The 27,842-nt window shown below is 45.6% G+C and overlaps 1 protein-coding gene across 28 annotated transcripts in view; it reads right to left on the bottom strand.

Moving 5' to 3' along the window:
• MBNL3 (muscleblind like splicing regulator 3) overlaps nt 1–27,842 on the bottom strand; it is a 93,460-nt gene that overhangs the window by 56,328 nt on the left and 9,290 nt on the right. For 20 of the 28 annotated variants that reach the window (XR_012055967.1, XR_012055968.1, XR_012055969.1 and 17 more), the window contains exon 2: nt 1,869–2,876. The exons of 6 other annotated variants lie outside the window; for them this stretch is intronic. Coding sequence is in view for 15 of the 22 variants with exons in the window: in XM_072929087.1 (XP_072785188.1) it covers nt 1,869–2,042 (174 nt within the window). In the remaining 7 variants the exon portion in view is untranslated. Of the gene's footprint in view, nt 1–1,868; nt 2,877–13,909; nt 13,933–23,332; nt 26,066–27,842 lie in introns of those variants that run through there. 2 more of the 28 variants (XM_072929082.1, XM_072929084.1) reach the window with 2 other exon arrangements.

Below are 27,842 nucleotides of genomic sequence, written 5' to 3'. Positions count from 1 at the left end.
GGCATCTGCTACTGTGTCATGAGGAAACTGCAACTAGAACGTTATTTAACAGCCAGTTACACAGGAAACACTCTGAGCTGTAGAAGATCACACCCTACTCCTTCCCCTGAGTTTTTTTTTGTTTTCTTAACGTGATGTTCCCCATCCCATCCCCACTACTGAAGTGGGAGCAGTGTTTGCTCATACCAGTGGGTGGGATTTGAACTCCAGCTGCCCATGGACTTGGTCCTGCACATCGTCCCAGCCCCAGCTGTGCAGAGAGGGGCTGGCACAGCTGGGTGTGCTGCAGGAACTGCACTGCCAGCAGCACAGCAGGAAAGTGTCACACACGGGGTGACAGCACAGCTCAGAGCCCAGCCAAGCTGGATGGCTGCACTGGGACACTGCCCAAGATGCTGCAAATATCAGCAAGGGGCACAAAACTATCCTCCACAGCATGACAGCCCTCCTTTCCATCCACAAAGATACACTGTAAAATATTAACATGTTAATCTCTTCATTAAAAATACCTGCACTGCCATTAGCTACAAATCAAAAGTTTCAATGGCAAAAAGAATAAGATTATTTCCCCCTTCAATAAAAAAAATGTTTTCCTTTCACTGTCAGCAAACCAGCAATGTAAATGAACAGTTGAAAGTCACTGTAAAACTAAGAGTCATTTCATATAATCAGATTAAAAACAGAAAACCGAATGCAAACAGAAAACTTGAGCTTCTTGGAAAAAGAGAACAGGAATGAAAACATGAAGAAGCTACTAACAGGAACAAAATGGGTAAACCAATGTTAGTCCAGATCCAGTCCTGGTCTGAACCTCTGCATATATAACTCTACCAGTTCTGTTACTCATTATGCTCATAAAAATAAACACAAATCTTTTCAAGCAACAGTTGAAGTTTAAGAGAAAACTTTTATGATTATAAAATTTTCCAGACTCTTTCTAGAAATTTTAACAGGTTGATTACTTTGGTCAAAACATTAAACACAATGTCAAGAATTCTCATCTGCTATCAGTTATCCATATGGTCTCAGAGCAAAAAATACTTTTGAGGAATCATACATTTGGGAAAAAGAAAAAAAAAAAGGATCTTCCTTTCCAAAGAACCACGGTGAAGTGAGGCCAGAAAGAGATGCCCACATCCCTCTCCTGTGAGCCCCTCCACTCCTCACCCTGACTCACAGTCCAGGTCTTTGGTATTTTTGAAAGTCATCCCTGGGACTCCAGCAGGGACAAGCAACCAAGAGCAATTTACTGCCTCCAAATTCAACTCTGCAAGGACTAGCACCAGCCTCATGGCTCAGGCCTAGCAGAGACATTGAGTTCGTGTGTCCCAAGCAGAAAGCACTTCCCCAATGACCATTTCTGGAAATGCTGTTCTCCGAATAGTTTGGCTGGTCCGCATCGACAGGACAACCTTAAAGTGTATTTCCTGTCTCCAGGAAATACATGTAAAGTTGATTCATGATATTAAAATGCTGCTTTCATCTTTGCTCACTAAAAACACATTTCAGATCCCTGCACCAAATGCACTGCTGATGTGATCTGGACACTCAAAACTGATTTCAGTTTTCTCTACTCTTCTTATTTCATTTGCTGCCCACAACCAGTGTTCTCTGTTTCAGGGACAGCTATATCAGACCTGAGCTACCACTGAAAAATGCCCCGGATAAAATCCTCTCTCCCTGCAATGCCTGGCACTCCAGGCAATGGCACCCAAATTCAGACTCAGCCCAGATTTCAGGAGCAGCATCCTCCCTGCAGACACACAGCAATAAACAGCTGTTCTGCACATCCCACACCCCTGCCTGAGCCACTCGGAAGGGAAAGAAAAACAAGGCAGCTTAGGCAACGCACGCGTTACAGTCCTCACCTTTAGGGAGTCAAAGCAGGCAATAACTCGACCATTTTCCACATGGCAACTCCGTGATGGATGGGCGAACTTGCACTCTGCATCAGACCGAGAACAAGTCCCTCTCTGAAACTCTCGACACACTTCTAACGTCAGCCATTTTGTATCACGAACCAGGGAAACGTTTACAGCCATATTAAAAAACAAAAATTAAAATGCAAGCAATCGCACCCCTTCCTCAGGGTAATGTTTACTGCTGATCTTCTTTTCCTTCTTTTTTTTTTTAAAAAAAGGGTAAAAAAGTGAATTCAAGTTAAATGTGAAGAAATAACTAACTTGTTGCTTTGGTAGAACTCCTATTCATCAGCACTTAGGTTTTCATTTAAGTCAAATCGTGTTTCTTTAAACAAGAATTAAACATAAAGCCAATCATAAAATAGAAATCTTATCAGAACAACTGAAAATCAAATTAGAGGCCAGCTCCTAAAAGTGCAATTGTAGAAGTTAAAATACAAGTGTTATATTTTGTGCCACTGCCAAAGTTACTTGCAAATAACTGGCAGACTTTCAAAAGAATTCTGTGCTCTCCAGTTAATGGTTTCAATTATTCTTGCAAAAAGCATATGCTGCTGGCAGCACTTCAGTTTGTGGAATGGTCTCGGTCCTTGGGGAGAAAACTTCGGGTTTGTTTTTTTTTTTTCCTTCTATTTCTTGCTTCTAAAAATTATGGTTCACGAGCATCAAAACAGGCAAAAGGATGTCTGATTTTTTTTTCTCTTTCTTTTCTTTTAAATATTTGCTACATAGTCGGGGGAAGGAAAAAAAAATAAAATGGCTGAGCAAACTGCGTGTATATGGTGAGCAAAAAAAAAAAAAAAAAAAAAAAGGGCAAGGCTGGAGGAGCCGCCGTCAGGGCACGGACTGCAAGCAACGCCGAATTAAACAGAGAGGGGGGCGAGGGGCAGAGAGAGGCAGCCCTAGACAGAAATCCAAGCAGCGGTGGCTTCAGGAAAGGCACTTTTCAGCAACCTGCAGGAAAAAGAGAAATAGAATCAGCCAGGAGCCTGCGGCCCCGCTCGGGCGGCGCCGGCGGCCATTGCGGGCACGGGGGCACTGCCCGCGCCGCGCTGCGCATGGGAGGCGGCGCCGGCCAATGGCGCTTGCCGTTACAGCGGCACCCGCGGGCAGCCGACCAATAGCAGCGCCCGTTGCATAGCGCCGCGGAGGGGCCGCCGCGCGCCGCAGCCCCGGGACAGCCCCGGCTCGGGCCGCGCCTCACGGGCCCGCCCGGACCACGGGCAATATCTGCTCTTCGGCATTTTGGGGTTTTTAATTCACTAACCCACCCCCTGGTCTGGAGGAAACGCTAAGGCAGGAGGAGCAGCCGGTGGCTTTCTTACATCCCAGGCTCCTGCTCAGCCCTGCACCGCTCCGCACTTCCAAGGTGTTCCATGGAACCCATCCCCAGCGCATGTGCTCCTGCGGTGGCACATGGAGACAAACGACTGCTTCGCAGCCGCTCCTCTATGGATTCAGAGCCTACAAAACTAAGAGCACACCCGACAGGGAAGCCTAAGCCACACATACACACGGAAAAAATTAACTCATTGCTCACAGCTGTAGTTTTCCACCAGACCAAAGGCAACTCGAATTACTCTGACTCCAGCAACTCGTGTTATACAACAAACAACTTTCAATGCATTCCAGTTGAAGGCTTCCTTGGCATCCACTAAAATGTTAAGCTGTCTCTAGAGTCTCCCATTCTAATATTAGCTATACCATTGCCGCCTGATAGGATTGGGTTGTTTCCAAGTTCCCAAAATCCGGCCCTTTATCTTCCTAAAGTACGACCGTCCACTTCTGCAAACATTTGACAGGCGCGGGATGTTGCCTGTGTGACTGCTATTAAGATTTCAAGCTTTCGTAGGAGAAAAGCCTTCAACTACAAAAAAAGGAAGCTTAAATTCCTCTTTCATTATTGGTGTGTTATTGCAATTACACTGATCAGTAACTGAAACCTACTGGAGCTGGAAACAATGGAAACAATGCTACCAAGGAAGAAGTGTGGGAAGAGGCTGTCATCAGCAGCAGGGGGTGGGGCACAGAGGCTGTTTGATTCACAGATCGAATTATTTCAATTTAGAAAAAACAACACTCATTAAACCTACACTGCAAGTACTTTCTAGGCTTAATTAGACTCAAGTTGATAACAAAACCTCCCCAGATCCCTGCAATTCAGCTTGAGGCCTCAGCACAAAGCTTGGTCTGACCCATGCTTCTGGAAGGACCTTTGCATTTTTGCACATCAGGTGGGGAACAGAGACTGCAAACGTCATATTTGCTAAGCATGTTTTAAACTTCAAAGAGAAGGAAAAAAGGCACACCTAACCATGCTCGTGTCTTTTGGGCTTTGTAAAGAGGAACTGCTCTAAATCAATTCCAATTTTGCAAACAGGGCAAATTTATACAGGAATCCTATTCACTGATATGTGGGCTCCCTGTTCAGCTGAGCTCAGAAAGCAAAAGAAAGGAAAAGATGGGCAGAAATCTTCTGCAGGGAACTAAGGACTGATGGGTGCAGCTCTTAAAAACGAGCTAGAACAGGTCAGATATGGGTGGGGATTAGAAAGAATGCAGTCTCAGAAGTTCTTTCAAGCAGACTGAAATACAACCATCTTGTGGATTAAGTGTCTATTCCACAGCTTGAGACTCCCAAGGGAAGTGAGGGTCTGTTAATGCTGAGGATAGAATATTATGGGTCTGACTTAACACACAGTTACACCAAACACCAAGATGTCCAAACAGCATAGCAACATCTACCCTTCCCAGCCCTTGAACCTCAGGAAATCCCAGTGTAACAAACCAAATGTTGACCTTGCTCTCAAGCCATACACCTTAGGATCACACACTGCCCACAGGAACACTAAACTGCACTAAACTGCCCAGTCCTCAAAATGAAGGGCATCATGTTAATGAAAGCTAAATCAAATTAATTCTATAAAATATTAAACTACAAATATCAAAATATTCAGACACATGTAACACAGTGGATATTTTTCTTTGCAACTTGTGGAGTAGGGAACAAGCCCACTAATGGAAATTGCCCCTGCCCCACACCCTGGAGAAGGGCACACTCATCTGTGCAACATTCAAGAGACAAGAAATTTTCTGTGCTGTGCAAACAACCCCACCTCCCTGCAGAAGGATTGACTCATCTCAGACCCTGGCACTAGAACTTCTGTACTGGAGGGAGCCAAATTAATGAATCTATTTTTCATACCACAATTCTGCAGCCTGCAAGGCACCTGGCAGGGCACTGCAGCAGCACACACTGCCCCATCACTTGTTTGCTGGGCACTCAGGAGAGCAGTTAAGCACATGCTTAACTCTGAGCATGCCAACAGTCCTTCTGAAAAGAAAATCTGAAGCATGTATTTAAATGCTTTGCTGAATCAGGGCCTAAATAAATGAATCTGCTTCACAGGTTTATCAGGACCGGGAGGCCAGCAAGCACAGGCAGCAGTCATCGTGTTTCGGCTTACGTGATCACAGCCCAGAGGAGCACGAGTTAGGCTTTTCTGCCAGTCAACAAATACAGTTCTGTCAGCATTTGGATTGCTGCAAATCCCTCTCTGTGTGGTCACGGGGAAGGCTGGAAACGCATGCATGCAGGGCTGACATCACAGCAAGCGCTGCACACTGCTGCAGCGAGGCTCCCACGCACAGCCCAAGGACAGCACACCCCAGACAGGAACACTGACAGTACAGAGCTTCAGCTCCTGGCAGCAAACAACTGTTCTCACCAGAATGCACCCTTTCAATTCCCTTGTATTACCCTTTTTTTTTGTGGGGGGGGAGGGTGTGGGGTGGCTGGCATTTTATTCCCTTTGTTCTCCCGTAAATTTCAAATGGGAGGAATTAAAAAAAAAAAAAGCATGCCAAAACCAACATACAACCTACAAGGATTAAAAAGTAGCTCCAGAAATCAGGGGCTTCGTTAGCGTGCAGGAAATACAACAAAGGGTAGGTGCTGCCTTTTGAACCCTTCCCAGCAAGCCAGATCCGTCTGGCAGGGCTCAGCTCCTCCACTACCAGATGAGCCAATCTCATTTCAATTGCATCCGCATCAAAGCTGGAGAAAGCAGCAGAGCAGAGAGAAAAGCCTGTGGCCTTTATCCCTGTAAAGAAACTACAATATCCCTGAAGCCTCTGCTCCAGGGCCACTTGCTGGGCCAGGCTCTAATTGCCTCAGCTGCAGGAGGTTGGGGCTTGCTCCAGATGTCAGCCCCAGCCTTACAGCTGCCAAAGTGCAAGGGAACAAGGGCAGACTGAGGAGCAAGGGTCACACCAGGGCTTGCCTCTGGCGGGACTAAGATGCCCTGACCGCTTGAGGTAACATGAGGACGAGCGTATTTCACTTGAGGCTTGAATTCCTCCTGCTTGCCATGAAACTGATCCCCTTCCACTGACAACCCCCATGGATGTCAACTTGTGAGGACACTTCCTGACAGCCGAGTTCAGAAATGGTAATTTATGTGACAGGACGGATCTGAGCAGCTCCCAAGTGTAAATGATGCTATTTAAAAGAGATTTTTTTTTTTTCTTTTTTTTTTTTTTTTTTTAAGAAAAAAATGACTCAGTAGAAGTGCCAAGGTGGGTTCTTCATTTACTATTTTTCAAGGATTTCTGGGTCACAACTACTCAGCTGAAAAACAGAAGTGCTGTTGCCCTAACTCACAGTCCAGTGAGTAAGAACAGCAGCTATTCCCTTTGCCTGAAGAGGAAGAGGGATACTGCAGATACACTGTAGTTTTCCCAAGGTTAAGTTCCAGTCCTGCCCGTTTTTTTTTGTCATATGCGATGCTGTCCATGCTCCTCTTCCACTCAAACCACCAGCACATGACCATGGAACTGAGGACTGGCTCTCCTGAGACCAAGCTCAGCCCTACACTGCCAGGCTGCAGTGTGCTTTACCTAGTTTTGCAAGTTATGGTGAATGAAAGCTCAGACCCATCATGGATGGATGGATGGATGCCCTCAAGGCACAGCAATAGAGAAATTATGCTTGCAAAATCGAGACCTCCAATTTTATACCAATTCCACTAAAACTAAATATTGCTATTAATGTTCACTGAGTGTCTAGATACTGTCAGAACCCAAAAGAGATTTTGTCTATGGGCTTTCCTCAAAGCACTAAATTCAGCTGTCAGTACAAATGCCACACTCACTCATCAGTCCTTGCACCTTTGAGATAATTCTGTAACTTGGGCTTTTTATTGCACCCAAATGAGTATGGAAGAGCTTGGTGTGCCTACCACCACATCCTTGATAAGCCAGAGTAGGGAACTCCTCACCCAAACAGCAGTGAGATGTTTCTATTATCAAACAATCTTCCAAATAAACACAGTGCTCCTGGAAACACTGCAAGGGAAAGAGAAATGGGAGCAATGAAAATAGCATACTGAACTGTTTTGTTCTGAAAGAGAAAGAAAACTCTGTGGACAATACCACCATGGATCCAATAGCCTTCTTTTCTCTTCCACTTTCACAGCAAGTAGTAAAAAACACATGAAACTATATCCTTGCTTATCAAAGGAACCAAAAAGTTATAGGAAAAGGCATGGTTTTACTGAAAAAGCGTCCTACTGTTACTTTTATTTACAGCGATGCATGAGTTAAGAATATGCACATTTGTGGGCAGCTTTCCAAGTCAGTGAGGAGGGGAAACAAAAAGGTTAAAAATTTTTCACCTAGGATCTACCAAGCCAGGAACACAATGACATTAGTTGAGTTTGCTAACATTAGAGAAGTTAATTTTGGGCCTTAGAAAAGCCCATGACAAGTTAGGTGCTGTCCCCACTCACAAGGCTTTACTTGGAACTGATGCAGAAGTGCTGCTTCATGACAGCAAAAGAAACTACAAAAATAACGCCCATAAAGTGCAGGTGTGGATCCTCCACTGCTGAAGCACCAATGCCAATGCTCTTACCCTACTCACATAAAGCACAGCAGTGTTCAGATCCCCACAGACACGGTTCCTTTGCTGGTGGAATGGTGACAGTTTGCACACAGCGGGGCTGCCTCGGACACGGCTGGTTCCTGCCCCCCGCGCTGCCGGGCTGTGCACTGGGACCGGAGCCATCCCGGCAATGGCAGCTTCCCCAGGGCTCCTCAGCGCTTGTGCACTTAATGGGCTGCAGCGTCAAGACCAAAGAAGGTCAATTTATTTTCTGTCACCTGCAAGAGGTATTTTTGCTTTCAAATTAGAAAATAATCTTCTATTTTTTGCTCTGGCCCTCATACTTTAAAACAAACACTTCAGGGACACAGCAGACACTTTGAATATTTCCTTTGTGAACATTCTGTACCTGGACACTTTCGCCCTCAGGGAACAGTTCACTTAATTTAAGGTAGACCTTTACAGCTAAAAGAAAATAAACTTCCTTTTGTTCTTCTACCAGTTACTCAGAAAAAGAGCAAGTTTCCTCTACCATGGGCATGCATGAAAAGTTTCTGTTCAAGGTCTAATCACAGATGTTGGGGGCCGTGAATCACCAGGGGTCACACTGCGTGCCAGAAAGTCAACTCAGCTCCGAGTGCCGTCTGTTCAGAACAGGATGGCAGAACCCAGACAGAAATAATAAACCCACACACAAGCAAAACAACCTCCCAATGCTGCTGCAATGGAAAAGCCTCATTTTCAGGACATAAACCCACTACAGAAGTGACAGGGTGGATGTTTGGACATGCAGGTAGCACATAAATCTATGCTGAAGGAACCACTAATATTTGTCCTTCTTTCCTCACATTCTCTCATTCTGCTGACTTAGGGCAACTTTGGAGAGTGGCCATCACTGGTCATGACCTCTCTGGACAGAGCAGCACAAGGAACATCCTCCTGCCCCTCAGTGGGGAAGGCTGTACATACTGCACCCCATCCCTTCAGAGGCTCGCCAGCCTTGCTGATCCTGGATTTATGGCACCCTGGGAGATGGCTGTGGGGCTCTCCCAGCAGTGCCACTGTCCTTGGGAAATGGATCATGCATCACTGGCCTCTGGGTGCTTCCCACTGCTCTTAGCTGCCCTGACACAACCCCAGCACTCTTACATGCAGAAGTGGGCAACTCTAAAAAAAATAAAGGGGCAGGGGGGAAAAAAAGGAAAAGATGCAAAATAAAGTAGCATGAGGGAAGGAAGCCCTTCACTGCAGAGAAAAAGAATGTACAAATGCAGGGAACTTTATCCTCCCTTGTGTACATGCAATTTTCCACACTTACACCCTGAAGCAAACAATCACAGGAAAAATTAATGCTGAGTTTAAGGAAGTATGGAAAAAATCCCTTTGTTTTTGAAATCTACCATTCTTCAATGTGCACTGTGGTGCTCCTATTCCCTCAGCCACCTGAAATCTTCAGTCTGTTTTCCTTCTTCCTGAACCTTCAGCTGTTACTTGTCCACCAAAGCTCAGGGAACCCCTCTCCCCTTCACTCCTACAGGATTAATTCCAAAATGCTTCCACAGGCAAACGGCTGGGAGTTACTTCTCACTATCTGCTGGGGATTTCTAAGCCAAAAATGCAATACAAAAACATTGCTGTTTAAGGAGCTTTTTTGTTTATTTGTTTGTCTTTGAACAAAGTCGCAGAAGCTGCTGTGCTGGACCCACACACGTGCCTTGGCAGAACAAATACCTTTCCATAGGGTGTTCCAGGGCAGCACGCATTGCGGTGCTTCAAAGGGAACTTCCCCCTCTTTCACTAAATAGATTTGTTGTTAGAATAACCACACGTGCACATTTCTGTCCTTTTGGGCTTTTGATTTTCTGCCATCAGCTTATTTGGAACCAGTTAGAGGTCAAGACCCGTTTCCTACTCCAGCTCTCTACTAGGACTGATAGTGACCCACAGTCATCCCACCCCTCTGGGATCTGGGGGATGCTTTGCTGATCAGGCAGCCAAGTGGGAGTTTTGCTTGACTAAAGCCATCACCAGTAAGACACATGGAGAAGGATGCTCCCTTCTATTAGGACCTGTCTGGCAAATCCCTTCTGGCCTCCTACATGAGGCAACTTCCCAGTGCCGAGGGCCAGGGACCCGCCTTACAGCGGGGTGGCTGACCCGAAAAGAGCGTTTCCTCTGCAGTGCACAAGCAGCTACTGCACTTGCTGTGAAACAGTGCTAAAATCCTCTCCAGTGCCAGCACCGCTTGGGAGGGGTTAGGACCACAATTACTCTAACTGCAAACACAAAAGAACAGGGAAAAAAATTGTTGGCAGGGATCTCTGGAGGTCAGCTAATCCAAAACCCATCTCAAAGCACAGCCAGCTTCAGAGGTGGATGCTTCCATATCCAAGCACAAAGAGAGCTGTCTCACACAAAGAGAGCTCAATTGAGTCAAACAAATTTACAAAGGAGACAGGAAAGGCCAAGGCTCATTAAGGCTTGTTCCCCACCACGTAATCGTAAGAAATAGGATCAAGCAGATGTATCCCACAATCTATCTGATTATCCTACTCAGTGTTCAAGCAACCCACAAGGTCCTTGACAATCAGGTAAGTATCTGCGTGTGTTTGGGACAGCTGAGGGGCGGGAATGCTTTTACCCAACTGCCCTTCCCAGGATTCTGCTGACAGGATGACCCACAGGTATCTCCTAAGCTCCACGCATGACCCTAGCCCCCAAGACTGGCAATATACTCTGTCAGGCGGGATAAAAACAGAAACAGAACCCAGCTCAGCCATTCACTGTGCTGCAGAGGCAGCCTGGGACTTTCAGGAGGCATCAGATATGTTCTATACACAGAGGAGACCAACCCAGGTCTGGTGCTTCATAGGTACTTCTGCCCAGACACACATACTTATGCCTGGAAAATTCCCACTCCAGACTTCTCAATCACAGAGCCTTCTCCTCAAAGAGACAGGTCCCATATTATATCTTCTATAAGCACATACATGCTTCTAAACAAACACTACAGCTGAAGGCACTTCAGTGTTAACTGCCCTACCTGGTCACCATAGGCCTGCAAGAAGAGGAGACAGCATTTGGACTGTGGTTTGAATTCTTTCTCAGCTGGAAGAATTCAGAGAAAACAAAAAAAGTTTTTCTTTTAACATTCTTTGTACTGAGCGCTTGGATAAGCCATAAGTAACTTGGCAGCAAACCAGTTTGGTACAAACACAGCACACCAGAACACAATGCAGTCATCACAAAGCCACTGCTCTGGGCCAGACAGTAATTTTCCCCTTCACACAGGGCAGGCCTCCAAAGGCCTTTGTGCTCCTACATTCGAGTCCATCTGAGTTACATGATGTGTTAAAAATGAGCACCCATGCACAATAGGGAAAACACCTATCATTTATGGGCTACATGGAAGGGAATTCATGAGCACAAAGGTATTCAAAATACATTTGCAAACAATTCAGGACTTGAGAAAAGTAAAGCCTTGACTTATTTCTCAACTGAGACCTCTAAAAGCATCCTCAGGTTGCAAATCAAATACGCAATGACAGAAGGAGACTGAAAGGCTGGTAACAAAAGCATCCAAAGTATTTACAATATTTTCTTTCAGAATTAAAATAAGTAAGTTAGAACATATAGGAAAGCAGGAAAAACAAACATAGTGACAACTGAGAGCATATATTCCACTTCCATATTCCAGTGAAAATCCAGACCAGCCTAGTCCCAAACCCCAAAGGCATTATCGTTGCACAGGTAGTCATCATTTTGACAGGAAAGATGTTCTAGTCCTGTCAGACTGGGACCCTGGAAACAGGGGCTCAAACAATGCTGCAGCCACTGGTGCCACAAGTGACATGTCACTTCATCCCTCTGCAAGTGGGGGCTGTTACTTCCCCACCTCTCAGTGATGTCTGGCAGATAAAACGCAGGAACTGCAATCAGGCATTGAGAAACTGCTGCGGTAAAGGCTGCACAAGCACCAGATGAACAGATCTGCTTCAGATCCCACAGCCATTACAGAACGAAGCAGGATAGAGGAGAGAGAGCAAAAAGCATGCACATGCACAGAGATCTGCCCCATTAATCCAGCAGGCTGCAACAGGATGAAAGGCACGTCCAACAATTCCAATCCTGCTTGCGCAGCAGTAAACACCCTCCCAGTGTGCAAGGAAGGCACTGCTGTCATACTTACAGGGGAGCAGCCAAACCAAAAGGCACCTAAAGGTGTAAGGGCTAGTTCTGGCAGTATATCTTAGCACCAAGCACCACCCACTCTGCTCTCTGTCCAGGGCCCCTGTGGGAAACAGGGTTTAGGGGTGCATGCAGAGAGAAGCCAGCACAGCTAAGCCCTAAAAAAAGCAGAGGAAGTCAGAATCACCCTTGAGGCACTTCCCAAGCCATTCAGAGTTAGTGTGTTGGCCCCTCCTGCCTTCCATGCATCCCAAAAGCTGTTATTCATTACTCTTTATCTTACTGCCAGGTGGATGAATCAAATTTTCAGGTACTGAATATCCTGTGTTTTCCCTGACATGCCTGAGTCATTGACACCAACTGAAATCCTCAGATCTTCAATTATCTCATTACCCTCCTGCATCTGTAACACCACAACCTGTAACTCCTCTTCCCCTGGAAGTCTTAGTGACCTGAATTATTTTCAATTTCCCCCTTAATGCCTGTGGGCATGTGCTTTCAGAAAGCATCTGAATCAGCATGAAACCTCTGGATCAAAACCAGGAGCCCAAGAAGGTGGGCAGATGTACAGATGAACAGTGTCTTCCATGTGCCCCACTCTTCCTGCCACTAGTCAACAGCCCCCAGCCACATGCAAACACACAAGCACCCACCCCTGCCTGGCTGGGTGTCTGTCCAAGCTGAATTTTTAAGAAGCTGGCAAAAAAATCCCAAGTAGGGATATATTCCATTAAACCTTGAGCACACACACTGAAAACCACTAGCCATTAATGCACTTCTGTCCCCACATCCAAGAGAAGGAGCTTGGGTGATGGCAGAGAGAAGAGGGGATAGATGGCAAGTGAAGTCTTTGTTTTAATTGGCTGCTGTTAAGAACATTAGAAGGATGTTTGAAGGAGAATGATTACGGGCAGAGTGCAGAGGAGGTAATCAGAGATGTCCAACAAACTGAATTTATGATGTGGCTTAGCAATCCATCACCTGGCTATCATTCCTATGTACATGCACATACATAAGCCTCAAAATATATTTAGCTCAGAAGGTCTGGAAAAAAGAGGCTTTTCTTGCAACCCCAGCTAACAGTACTTTGCTCCTTATAATATTACAGAAGCAATCTTTTTCCAACAAGGGAGGAAAATCAGATATAAAGGATAAATTGTTTTAAATTCTTCTTAGTGTGAAGACAACTTTGTTTACTAAACGCATACGAGGGAACATATGTGTACAGCACAAACTCAGCAATGGAAATTTGGCTCCCTGCAATTCCCTGCTATATAGATGCATTTTTTCCAGAGGAAGTCCAATGGTCTTGTTTGTTTTCACCACTAATAGAGGAGTTCAATGAAATTTTCTATTGGGAAAGTCTAATGAGGTCAGGATACGAGAACAGAGTAACTAGGAAGGAATGTCATTGCATTTTATTTTTAGAAGAAGGATAAAGGTGGGGCCTCACAAGAGGCAGGGGATGGGCCTGTTTTGGCACAAAGGGCCAGGCTGGAACGCCTGGTCCTTATGAGCCTGAGGGGGTTTAGAGCTTTTTTTTTTTTTTTTTTTTTGCAACGAATCCCTTGCCAAAATCAGTGAATGTGTGGAGAGGTCCAGCTGGGAGAAGAGCAGAGTGATGTCTGGGGGTGCACAGACAGTGGGGTGTCAGCAGCCCTGGGGAATGGATGAGGGACAGTTGTCATCCACAATCCCCTACCCAACCTGAGCCCCTTCCTTTCCTGGGAAGATGAGCCCCTTCAGCAGCTCCACTGACCTGTGGATCCCTCTACTGCAATTTAAAGGGGATTCAAGTTACAACAGGGTAAACATGGAGGGAATCAAGTGCAAGAAAAGCTCAATGCAGAAGTACAGAGGGGCACATGGCTCTGCAAAGACAGCAGACATGACTATGACAGGAAACAGGACTGACCGTTGTTAAGGCTGGATGTCAAAACCCAGAGAGGCAGCCTCAGGGAGACAAGATGGGCCAGAGTACGGCTGTGAAAATGAAAAGGAAGTAACAAAGCTAAATTAAAGAACTGAGGCAGAACGGAAAGGGGCTTGACTGGGATAAACAGGTAAGGAGGAAAAAGGGTGCATTCAAGACCAAGCAGGCCGTGGTCTGTTTCCTGGCATCAGCTAATCTGATTGGCACAGAGATACAAGAAACAGAGGCTTAAATAGCTCATGGGAGCAGACCTTCAGCTGGAGAGAGCCATCATCACTCAGCAATTAACTCCCTCGCAGGCTCTGCCCTCAAACCCGAAGCGCAGAGCTGACCCTGCTGAGCACTGCCAATGCAGACTGGAGGAGCATAAGAGGAAGTGTCTTTCCAAGGGTTAACAGACAGCAGAGAACAAGCTGTTCCATGCATTCAGGTCACAAAAAACAGAACTGGGACTCGCCACACGCACCATGCAGACGCTGCTCTGCCAGGATCACCAGAGCTCAAGTGCAGGAGCAGCCAACTCTGTCTGCTAGGAATGAGACTGCAAGGAGTTTCAGCTTAAAAATGTGCAAGGACAGCATTAACCCAGGGGAGTATTATTTAGGGGATACTGAGGCATCTGAGAAGACCAGAGACTAGAACCTCTGTTTTTCTTCCTGATATTCTGTCTAGGAAAGGAGTAAGGGAATACTCTTTAGGGGGAAAGTGTGCAGGACCAGGCATAAAACACTCTTTCACCCTTTCCTGTGCTATCAAGTGCTGCAGGCTTCCTACTTGTGCTGAATATATAAGTGGAAACAACCCAGAAGACTAGAACCAGAACCCCAGGAATGGTTCAGGAAGGGCAAGAAAATGCTCCTTGACAGGGAGTCATGAGAGGCTGGACTTCCCCTCCAGCATGTAAGCCCTCAAACTTCACGTTTCAGAGTGGTGTGCTGTTTGTGGGTCCATCCTCTGCTCCTGTCCACAGGCAAGTGTGGGCAAAGAATGCAAGAGCAGGAGTGTGGAGGAATGATCCTCCTTCTAGCTGGGCTACAGCTGGGGAAAACGATCCAGCAGCCCCCATAGATGCCCAGGAGTAACAGCACAGCAGACATGCACAATCTCCCACCCTCATGCTCCAGCCTCCCACTGCTTCTGAGGACTCCCTAAGCATGCCACTGTTTGCCTGCTCACTATTCCCCATCCAGCTCCTTGCTTAGTGCTGCCCAGTCTCTGCAGCACTTTTGAAAAGCTTCATGTGCCCACAAGACCTTTTGGCAAGGACCTCCAGAGCTCCACTTATGACTCATGTGAAGGGAAAGACCTCCTGTAAGTCCACAGGCATGCCCTTGTGATATCCCTGCCCTTCCCCTGGCTGGCTTTATGATATGCCACAGACTGAGCATCAGTCTCTTCCCAGAGACACATCCTTTTTGGGGCTTCTAATATCAGCAACGAACTTAAAATCTATGTACAGTGCTTTACAAAGCTTATTTTCCTGTTAGATAAAGGGAAGGGGCAGAGTAAAACAGAGTAATTGCAGGATGAAATGCCACAATTTCCAACCCTTTCTGGGAGCTTGACACAACAAGTCTCATTTCCAACCCTGGACTTGGGAGAAAGCTTTCAATTAAAAAAATTAACAGTGACCTTGAATACAATGGCTACAGTTTAACTAACTCGAATTCAGTCTTTGTTACTCAAGAAGCCCTTCTGTAAACTACAGCACAAAGGCACTTTTCCAAAGATCAGGTTACCTCAGCCCAGCCACACCACGGTGGAAATTTTAGAGACCTTTATTTAAAAGCTCAAAAGAGTTCTCCACTGCTGAAACTGCCCTATTCACTCTTCACCCTCTGCTCTGCAAGGAGCAAGGTGAGCAGGAGTCTGGCTCAACCCATGGCTAAGGCAGGGCTTGCAGTTAAGCAATAACAACCACAAAGCATTTCCAAGACACTGATGACCAGCTGGGTGGGGTTACATCACATCCATGGACAGCATCTCAGCCTCTGGAACTGCACAGCAGAGGCTGCACCAGGATTATAAAACAAAATGAGAAGATACTCATAACACATGCATCTTTCAAAGCTCTGGAGAGCCTTACAGCTACATCTTCACAAATAATCACATCACAGGTACAGGACAAGGTTAGCAAGTAAGTGCCCAGAGCTAGTGAGCCAGTTTATCCATTTTATCTAGCAGAGAAGTGGTTTTTACCCTCCATCCCATAGTAATATTACTTTGACAGGTGCAGTGCCCACAGTAAATACTGTCTGTCCCATATTCTAAATTATCCCTTTAGGGATGAAAGCAAAGATACATAATCAGGGAATGGATGTTTCCTGCAGCCTCCTGCACAGCTCACAGCATCAGAAAATTAAGATGACTGGAAGAGCAAATCCTGACGCTGCTCCTACAGCAGAACTTATTTGGTATCATTACTCATAGACCAGTTAAACTAGAGAGCTGGCTACTCTGGACTCTTTTCTGATTACTTTATGGATTATAGAGCAAAATATAAATTTCAAAGAAATGTTCTGGAAATGCCATGTGCCCTAGGACACTGAGCCTAACTTTGCCTCTCTCCATAAATTGTTACCCTTAACAAAATATCAACTGTATGCCTTTGCTCTTACTGACTAGCTGGAACACCACTAGTGGTGGCAGTTGGTAATTAGTATTTTTAACTCTTGGGAAGTGTGTTTTACGGCAATACTTCCTGCTGGGGTTGTAACATGTTGTCCTCACTCCTCTGGAAGGCTCATCAAGACCACATCAGATGTAGACATCTGTGCACGTGGATGGACCAAGGTCTTAGAAGTGTTATCAGACTACAAGACAGCTATGAGGTCCAAGTGGTCTTGTTTCCATCCAGGCACATGTTTAGCATTCTAGATTTCTGCAGTTTTCCCATCATTCTCCTCTCTTGGCAGCTTTAATTGCTAGATCAGCACGTCCCTAAGTTCCACACTATTTCTGCCCAGCCTGAGCTCTGCCTGCAGACATGAGGGCTCTTTTTGTCTAGATCTTTGTTCTTTCAACATAATCTAAATATCACTCCCTTAACACCTGATTTAGTATTTCAACCCCTCTAATTACACACAGTGAGATTTTATTGGAAATCTGATTATTGTTTGAAAGTCTGAGCATTTCATCCCACCTCAGAATTGATCTATTGACTGCCTTTAAATCTCACATTTTAATTTAACATTTAACACTTTATACCCGCATTAATTACATTTCCCATGATCAATATCAACAAACACCATCTCTGGCCCTCTCCTGATAGAGAGACCTTGGAGACCCTGCTCTGCCAAACACTCAAGACAGCTTTGTTCTTAAACATGGACATTTACAGGGCTGATCTATCCAGTGGAAGAGGAAGAAAAGGGAAAAAGTCATGAGAAACAGCAGTAGTGAATAAGTAGCAAGATTTAGTAAGCAACACCACTGGAGGAGATGTGGTACAGACCTGGCCATGATGGTGGCACGGGGACTTGCCTGGCCCCAGGATGTGGGGAGCAAAGACTCCAGCCAGCTCAACATCCCCCTGTCCCTCTCCAGCTCAACATCCCCCTGTCCCACTCCCACCTTGGCTAGAAGGCTCTGAAGCAGGGACTCACCAAGTATAGGCTCCATTGTAATTTCTGCTCACTCCAAACAGTGGGTGAGCTGGACTTGGCCTGTCCAAGAGCTGCATGCAAGCCCTGGGCCACAAGAAATGCATACTGGCTCAGTATCTCCTGCCATTTAACCAGCCTGCAGGTCTACCCCACTGTTTGCCTCCACACAGCACAAGAGCAAGAGCAAAGTGCCCCTCTGATCTCCGACTCTAGCAGATCTCTTATTAGCAGACACAAACTGCACACACTAATTAAGGAAGACACCCATCATGCTGCCTTTCTATCCAGCCACTGCCAGCCTCAAAGGTGGCTGCTCTAAGGCACTGGATCCAGCTTTGCCAGGAGGACAGTACCAAATATCTGTCTCTAGGCCATGGGAAGCAGAACTGGCTGTGCTTGAGGAGGGTCAGGTCCTCCTTGTACCCCATCTGCAATGCATTTGTATTTGTGTTGCGACTGGAGATGGAAGATGACATTGTCCCCAGTACTGCAGAAAACAGAAATATTTGTCCCTGAATAATTTCTCTAGCATATTAAGCACAAGTCATTCTTATGCAAAGACTGCCCTGTACAGCTGCCAAGGTCAGTAAGACCTTGCTTTATTTGCTGCATAAGGGCTGGCTGCGCAAGTTTTACCTTGTACATATTTTTCCATGCGTTGTCTTAGATTTCCCTGCTGCTAGTGTCTATGCATATTGCTGTCTGTTCAGTAGGTCATGCTACCTTCTCTGGCTGTTAATAATAACTACCCAATATCCAGTGCTCCAGAACAGTCAAAATTCCAGCAAACCAACTCTTACAGTATGTTTAATTCAAAAGACAGCAAGAACAACATTGAATAACAATTTTCAAGGAAAACATGCTCCACAGCTTTTGCTAACAACATCAATATGTTTCTATTTTCCAGGGGTCGTGACCTGCTATCCACTCACATAGACATCACTGTTCACATTCTAGTATCTACATACAGATGATTTTTTGTGCAAGGATTGCATTCAACCACATGGCACTGCCTGCACACACAGGCTCTGGATTACAATATCAGTGAGTGCAGTCTTCAGGAAGCAGCCAAATACTGAAGAGCCTGCATTTAAATAGATTACAGGATCTGAAAATAATTCCCCATGTTTTTTAAATTGCAGACACATTTTTACAGACTACAGCCAATAGTTATACCTAAACTAAGGATTGTCCCTCTCCCCAGTTTACTAAATCCTGTAACACTGCCGGTGCAACAGTCAAATTTAGATATTCACACAAGGAAGAAAAATAGTATTTTGAAACTGTACAATATCATGACACTGCAAAACTCAAAGTTCTTGACATTTAACCCAAGCAACTCCTTTGCAGAAGAACAGAATTAAACGATCTACCTGAGGTCAGTGGCCATTTAAGAAAACTTGTCAACAGCCTGCCCTGCTCAGGAAGCACCCTGCCTCACCCCAGCCTCTCGACCCAAATCAGTGGGGAGATGACAAACAAAAATGTCTAACACATCTCCTGATCTGCCAGGAGCAGTGCAGCACAGTCCCCCAGCAACCCTGAATGTTTATTTCCCCACACTTACTCCACCACAGCAGCATTTGGTGCTGAGCTCCAGTTTATAAGTGTGAGGAGATCTGGTCTGGGTGAGAACAGCAAGCCAGGACCTCAGACAATGGATCATACATCCTTCTTCCAGCTCAGAAATCAAGCTGTTTTAACTGTCCCAGTTTGCCCCCAACATTGCTTGAGCCCCATTCACAATTTACCACTAATAACACTAATGTCACATCATCCTGAGTGCTACAAGCTCCTCGGGGTAAAAACCCTCTTCCCCTTTACCCTGCAGCTGTCTCTGACCTTGGTAAAACTCCACAGCCACTACCAGTAACACAAACCATCATTCAAACTTAAACACATTCTGGTGCCAGCAGTCTCAACTGGAGACAGGCAGCACTAAAATGGGGCTGCACAGAGGGGTTAAGAAGCACTGCTGAAAAAGGATGCAAACAAGGACTCCAGGCTCTGAGCAAGCACACTCTGCCACACAAAAGGTGAGCATCACTTGTGAGCAAGAGCTGTCTGGCTGAGTATACTGCCTTTGTTAACAGAGAAGGCTACATGATGGAGTGGTCTAATTAACTGCATTTTACTTGGGGAAAGCCAGGCTTAAATCCTGGCTCTTGTCACAGTTCAAAATGAATTTAGGGACCAGAATAAAGGCCAAGATAATTTATTTTTTGCAAAATCATCAAATAGTTGCCCATCCCCTGACAGAGAGGCCCAGAATTCTATGCAAGGCCACTACTGCTTATGCAGTTATTTCTCCAAATATAAAAGTTATTAACTGACTGACGTGAGTAGTGATCACAGCTATCCATGCTGCTTAGCTGGACTGAGCACCCCAATGCGATGAATCTCACCATTCACGTGGCCTGTGCTTCATGATGTAGTGCCACACAGGTTGGAGGTCCTACAGGGAGGGACATCACACCTGGCAGGATTTAAAATTCAGTTTTCATATGGAGTCATTTATCCGTTAACTTTGAAGAGCTAAAGCACAGCTCTGGCGTAACTCTAGTTACTTCACTGGAAAACCAGTAGGACTGGTTGTGGTCCAAGGGAGCTGAGGGTAATTTCCCCACTTCCTCCTGGCTGAAGGCTGCCCAGCAGAGCCAGGAGGGAAGCAAGTACTTTCCCCATAAAGTAATTCTCTATTTTTATCATGCTAAGAAAGTTTTTCATTTGGAAACTAAAACTCCTGCTTCAGAAAGAAGCTGAGCACTCTCTTCCTTTCTGATTTACACCACAGAAATGTTCATTTAATCAAATCAGCCAATTTTTCTGAAAGGCTGAAAGGAGTCATTGTGGAAAAAAATCAGAACAGCAGACCAGCTCCTGAAGGTCTCCACGCAAGAAGTACAGATAAATCACATTCCTGACCCTGGAGGTGGCATGTTCCTTCATAACGCTGTTTGCAGTGTCACCTCACCCATCCCACAGGGCAGAGATCCCTGGTGTCAGAGCGCTTCTGAAAGCAACATACTTAATGTGTAAGCAGCAGCTAATGACCATGAAGCACAATTCTGGCCACAATATGCTGTTCTACCAAAGTATGAGGTTAGTGCTTCTGAAGTGTCATCACTCTCCTCTTTCCTTCTCAAAAAAGAGACAGCCTCCAAGATCCTCAGCTACCAGCACAACTGAATTTGGGCAGAAAGACACAATGGAGGTCAAAAAGAGCACAGAAATATTTTCTGAAGTGGCTTCCAGCACATAATGCTCCAGCATACAGCACAGCTCAGCAATACAGCACCTTTCATCTGCACCAAGCAGGAGACCCAGACACTTAACCCTCCAACACAACAAAGTGAGGGGTGGGTGTTGTCATCACAGTAGGGTTTTACACCAAGCCAAAGGTTTGTGTGGGAGGTTTCCCTTGAACAGCAGAAGAGGAAAGCTTAAGTCAAACTTCTACCCAAAGTCAGACTCGGGAGGAAGGGATCAGTCAGAAGACTCCCATGAACTGAGCAGCAGCCACAGCGTCCTGGGGCCCACAGAGAACTCAGGGACCAGGAGGTCCCTGCTCCCAGGCACACTGAGATTTCCCACGGCCAACTCAAATTCTGCAAGTAAGGGCCACGCATCTCCCCACACTGTTATCTTTAAATCCTCTTTACTCTGCAGAGCTATTCTCCACCCTCCTTCCCTTTTAATCAGCCCTGACCTACAGATGTCAGCCTCATTTCGGCTAAGTCAACACAACTGCCACATCTAGGATGCTGTTACAGGAAAAAAAACCTTACACTCCTGGCTGGATTCCAGAGTCTACTTCTTGGTCTAGACCTGACCTCGTTCCTTTTCTGCAAGCTTAATCCTACACCTTAAGGGCACAGCGAACACACAGCAACTCCAACATGGGCCTGTCTGTGCTGTCTCCCCTTTAGCCTGCATAGACTCTTTTGATCACCCTACACAAATACCAACAATTATTGACAGGAGGCTCCCTCAGAACTGATTGTTCTTAAAAAACACACACGTTCAAAAGCCAAAAAGCAAACAAAACACACAATACTTTCTGAAAGTTGAATACTTACCCTAGAGCTCACCCAACAGGACACGAACCTTAAATCAACAGTCCCCAAAGTTTCCTCAGAAGCAGCTCTGGCCTCACACCTAAACCATAGCCAAGTTTGGTATATCCAGCTTCGTCTAAAGGTTAGAATGGGGATGAAACCAACCTTAAATATAATTTCTTTCCAATGCCTCTCTCATGGGCAGGAATATCTTCCACTAAGGCTGCTCAAAGCCCTGTCCAACCTGGCCTTGAGCATTTATTCATCTTTTGTCAGAAACACAAGTCAGGACACCAGCTGAACACAAAGGACTTCAGCCAGATACCACAGTACCTTACCAGGCACAGCTCAGTCAAAGAGCAAGCTGGCTCCTCTGTTTTGCCACGCGTGGCCTGGTCCCTGCTGTCCCCACCCCATGTGGCCAATACGCAGGAGGCACAGGCTAGAGATAGACTGACAACAGCTTGTCCTGCCTTGCCCAAACACACCACACAAACAGGGTATCAACACTGAGCAGGATCCAGCTCCTGCAATCCACCTTGTGACCCAAAAACCTCACCTATCAGTAGCAGCAGTGGGAATTCCAAACCACAAATAAGGTATTAGTAGCTAATTTGTTATCTGCTTATTCCAAGAAGGCAGCTAGCTGTGGATTCAACCTTCAGGCAACAATGAAGGTTTTTGTTAGCTCTCAAAAACATTTGCATAGTGCTTTGTAAAGTGTTTGTGGGCAATGTTCGAACCCCAAATATCTGTATCTGACATGATGCTGAATCAATACTCCCTTAATTCACAGGAGCTGTAAAAGCAAAACTCCATCAAGGCTAGGAAGAGCCTTTGGATCAAATTGTCTGAACTCTGAAACAGTCCTTGGCTACGTGCTGCAAGAAATCCTCCATACAAACACACCTTTCATATCGTGGGAGGAGGAGGGGAGGGAGAGAAGAAAAGATTAAAACCAAAAGCCAGATCCTCGGGTAACAGAAAAATCAGAGGTTCTCCCTCAGTTTACAGTAACACAGATTTGAGCCAAAGGTGCTTTTAAAGTCCTTTTATGAAATATTTTAATTTTTCTACCTACTATGTGTGCGAGCTTTTCATGCAAATTATTTATTCAGCTTTACAGTGACTAACCTGAATTTCCAGACTGCTTCAAAAGGAAAAATGAAGCATTTCTTTACAAAAGGCAAAGAGCATTAGGATTCCTCCCTCCTTGTTTTTCCTTTTTTTTCCTCCATCCCTCAGCTGAAACATCTCTACCTCTCATCTAATAAATAAACAAATTACGTATCTTTCCACTAAAATTTGCTCTTCCCTTCACCTCCATGCCAGAAATGTGCTGACAATTTTTTTCTTTTTTCTTTTATTTTCCTTTGGTGATGCCATTCAAAATGGAATAAATTCCTTTCCTATTTTTTAAATTGATTTTTCAGTTTAGCTACATACATGAAAAAAAAAACAGCAAGTCTTACATCACTGGCTGCAGTCTAACAACCTGGAATAAACTGAACACCATGCTGAAAAGCATGGGATTACCATGGGCCTGGAATTAGTGGGATACCCTAGGAGAAACAGCCACAGCCAAAAGGAAATTACAGGGTCAGTGAAAGTGGCCACCCTGTTGCATGAACTGCCTCAATATTACTTCCCAGTAAGTAAGTAGCACCACAACATTTACATACAATCAAAGCTTTAATCCAAGACATCAATTGAAGGACCAGTTCCAAAAGGCATGGACTCACCAGGATACACTTCCTGGCACCCAGGGTAGGTGTCCTGAGGGCAGGGAGCTCAGGTAGCACACAGCTCTCTTCACCATGCCTTCAACATGTGCCTGCCACAGGGGAAGCAATGTCACAAACAGCAGGTCTGGTTTAAGGCGAGGTTTGAGGTTCTTACAACTGTATTTCACCAGGAGTAAGCTCTAATTCTGTGATGTGGAGGGCAGATGTACATTTTCTTGGGTGGAGATGCCCTCTACTCAACCCATCCTAAGACCTTCACTTACACGGGGCTATGATTAGGGGATTCAGGTCATAAGCAAGCAGATCTCATGCTTTAATTCTCTCTCTCTCTCGTTTTGGTTGCCTGGATCTCCAGGATGAGCAACATCACATTCCTGCAGAAAGCTGAGCTCGCGTGCAGCAGCTCTCTCCCTCAGAAGAGGGAAATGCATGAGGCTGATCGTGATAACCTCCCACCTGAAGCCTTCCCCACACTGAAAGCTCTAAACAACAATCCTAAAAAGCCAGTCTTCCCTCCTCACCTCCACAATCCAGCTAACAATACTGCATCAAATTCATCCATACTATTGTATTTGTACCTCCCCTCTCGTAAACCATCCAGAAAGTTGTGCATCCAACACTACAGCAGCCTGCACCCTCTCACACTCAGTTTCCTCCTAAGATCACCCTGCTGAGAATCTCTTTGGCAACACACAGACTCAAGACCATCCTAAAACCACCCACAAAGGATATCAGATTGCATCCCTTACTCTCCTGTAAGTACCTTGCAGGATTAACCCCTTCCTAAATGATCTGGGACTATGGTAACATGCTCCCAGATTTGCTATTTATTTGTGGCAACTTTCACTACCTGCAGATACCGTCCAAAAATACAGGAGAAAAATGTGTGCCCTTCAGAGCTCAAAGTATAAAGGCAGAGGTCAGGAGAAACACTCTGTTCTTATTAATGCAGTTCTACAGAGAGCTGGGGAAAAAAAGAAGCCACGTCTGTATGCTTCTAAGAAGCAGATTATGGTTAATAATACAAAGATTACTGACATTAAATGAATTTAAATTCATTCTTCTATCATTCAGAATATTAAGGTTTTTTACCTTCCTCTCAGAATCACTCCCATTTGTAGTCAGACTCACTTTTTGCCTATCACAAAGTTATTATATTTGGACAATAATCACCATAGTGGACTTATCTCCCTTGACAGTTTTGTTGTATTAGGAGTCTTATAAAAAAAAGTATTTGTAGCATTACTTTAACCTAAAAAAAAAGGAAGACAGGATGCTTAAAATTGCTGCATAAATCTCTGAAGACATTTCTGCAATCCTGATGGGTTCTTTGCCTATCAAGAGGCAAAGGGAAAGTCTCACTTGTGCTGTAGTAGTGTCACTCCTGCAGACAGAACAAGTGGTGCTCAGTCCTGGGCTCTGCCAGGGAGAGGGAGCTGGCACTTGCCATTGTGGAACATGCCACAACACCAGCACGTGTCATAGACACATGGGACCAACAAAATGTGTTTGTTGCTGGTGACCAAAACTTGATTTTAAATTCGAGTTGCTCCTCACTGTTGTTCAGATTCAAACTGAAGACATTGCTCTGCACCACCCCACTAGGAATTTAATGGTTTTACAGCCAGCACCAGAAAACTGAAGATGAAGCACAGTAAGAGCTGTAAAGCCAAACACAGATTTATTTTCACGAGAAAAAACTCCTTTTGAAATTTAAGTTCCAGTTCAACTGTAAAATCCCTCTCCCCAGTCATCATAACACTGACAGAGAAGTATCTGAGGATGCTCAAGAGAAAGCCATCAGACAAGCAAGTCACCAGTCACATGTTTGCTGCTGAACATCACGAACAACTGCGCTAAAAAAGCGTCTCACAAGTGTTTGAATCTACATTTTACTGAGAGAAAGGAAACCTCATGTCAAAAAACCTGCAAATCACTGCCAGTCAGCCCCAAACCTGGCATGTTTGGCTGGACTGTGGTATTCTCCCCACTTGCTCTCCTGGTCCCTACATTGGGAAGTCAAGCCAACACATCCCCACACCTACAAAACCAGAATCAGTGGGCAGTTGTCCGAAATGTAGTGTGTGGTGAAGTGCCGCTGCATGGGATCAGTCCAACTCAACTGTCCAGTCCTTCTGTTTCAAAAAGGGAATTACCGCTGTTAAAAGGCACCTGCCTTAGCTCATGGCCTTATGCAATGGGTGCTCTAAGCATTTTTTAATTAAATCAGTATATAATTATTAGCGTGTTTTACTAAAGCAAAAAACCCCAGCACCTTGCAAAAGGCTGCTAGAGACTGACTCAGCCTCACCTATGCAGACGCTCTCCTGCAGCACTGGGCATCCTCCAGCTCAGCTTTCACCACCTTTTCCAGCTGACCCAAGCACAGGCTGCATTGGCCCTGGGATCATTCCTGCCCTCTCCCTCAGCCATGGTAAGCATTCAGGACAAAGCAAAGAGAACAGCACCAGTGAGGAAAAAGAACACACCTTTCAGAGCCAAAAAACATATGAAGCGCATGAAGGACAAGGCTTAGCTCCTCGTGGCACCCATGAAGCCAAGAGCACTGGGCACAGCCTGGGAGCTCAAGCAGCCAATGGCTCTGCCTTGGCAATGCCCCATTGTCAAGAGGTTTCTACCTCTTGTCCCAAATCCACACATTCCCCACAAGATGTTCCAAGACCTAGGGGAAAACTTTATCACATAAGCTGGCATGCAAAATGGTGTCACCACCCAACTAGGGGCATCTGCAACAGTCTCTGCACCTGGGCTGAATTTAGAGCTATCTCCAGAAAAACAAGTGGGTGGCACTGTACAGAAAATAAATAAATCTGTTATTAAACACATGAGAAGTTTCCCTGTACCTTATTAATAGATCTCAAGGTCTTGTCAGAAGGATAACCTTCCACCTAACACAGGACACAGAATGAATTTGGTGTTTGGCAGCAGTATCCTCATTCCAGTTTTGGTACCTGAGCATCAGCTATTGAATGAGTCATATTACAACACAGTCACCAGAGCTGGAAAGTCCCCAACCCAGCAGGTCTCTCCCTTCAGCAAGGTTCATAAAACCTCATGCAGAATCCGCCCTACATGCCATATTCATCTCCACAGTCTCAGAAGAAATGTAGATCACACCTACTCAACCCACTGCTCTGCAGACCCTGAAAATCATGATGAAGGTGGTTAATTCCTTGAGAGAGTCACCCACGAGAGGTGCCCTGGGCAGACTGGTCAAAGGAGTGTGCAATGCAGGCACGGGGAGGAGAGGGGATAAACTGCCCACACTTGTGAGCAAGGGGGAGAGGCTGCCTGCACCCAGAGGCAGCAGGGGAGGTGTCACCTCACTGCAGAGATGCGGGAGGGAAGGGGCTTGCTGTTCATCCTGCAGGAGAGCAGCCCACTCTGGTTTCCTTATTTACATGACCTGAAGTGCAGCTTCCTCAAGCACCTTGTGAAAGGTGCTGCTTCATTAGCCAGACCACGCCTGGGCACTTGGGACACCGCCAATATTAGCTCCTTATGGAGGCTCTGCTTAATGAAGGGCACTGAGGTTGTCACACCAAGTGTGACAAGTCACACCAAGTCTGTGTGCTTCACTGAGTAATTAGTCAAGCCAAATTCATCAGTGATGGACTTGGTCTGAGGAACAAGCAGAGTACATGGAATGGAGGTGTGTTTTTGTGGATCCAGGAGTAAAGTGAAAACACAAGGTGGAGAAAACCTGGGCAGTCTGTCTAAGGGCATGGAGGCTTCACAAAACACCTCTGCACTCTGAGTTCCTCAGTCAGATACAACTCCAGCATCTGGAGGCTTAAAAGAAAGGAGGATAAACCACCTGTAACCCTCCGGATTGCTCTGTGCTCCTGTTTCTTTTTTGTGCTTCAAAAATAACTCCTCTGAAAAGTATCTGAATGCAATACAAGCCCCCTGGGCCAGCACTGCTGATTACTATTTATATAAAAAATGTTCAGACTATATTTGAAAGGAGCCCACGGATACCTGGTATGGCCATAAAAAGATTTATCCATCCTGACTTGCTGGCTGCAGAGTAGGAAATCTTACAACTGGGCAACTTAGGAAGAGTGACCAGCATTGATTAAGAGTTTTTTGGTGAGAGAAATCCAAATACCTCTGCTGCCCAACCAGGGAAGAGCACAAAGAGCCTGATTCTTTCTTCTCCATTAGTTTTGCACCCTATGGCCTGTGGCAACATTTTGCATGCTGTGGACTAAACCGGTGCTCTGGAGAACAACTCCCAGCAGCAGCCAGCAGTCAGCCACGGCTCAGAGCTTGTCCTTTACCGGGCAGGATTTCCCGTCAATGACAAGGGGATGTTTTACAGCTCACCATTCCAGCCTTTAGGACCACTTTAGCAACTGGTCCATCAACCCACACAGGCTCCTCCCAGCATCACAGTCCTGCATTGCACAACCACACCTCACCACCACACAGCCCCAGAACCTTCCACCAAAACATTACCAAACACTTCATGAGCACTAATGAA

The sequence above is a fragment of the Taeniopygia guttata genome, chromosome 4A (assembly GCF_048771995.1).
Source record: "Taeniopygia guttata chromosome 4A, bTaeGut7.mat, whole genome shotgun sequence".
Lineage (NCBI taxonomy): Eukaryota > Metazoa > Chordata > Aves > Passeriformes > Estrildidae > Taeniopygia > Taeniopygia guttata.
Note: the sequence above shows the minus strand (reverse complement) of the source record. Positions and strands in the feature narration are given on the sequence as shown.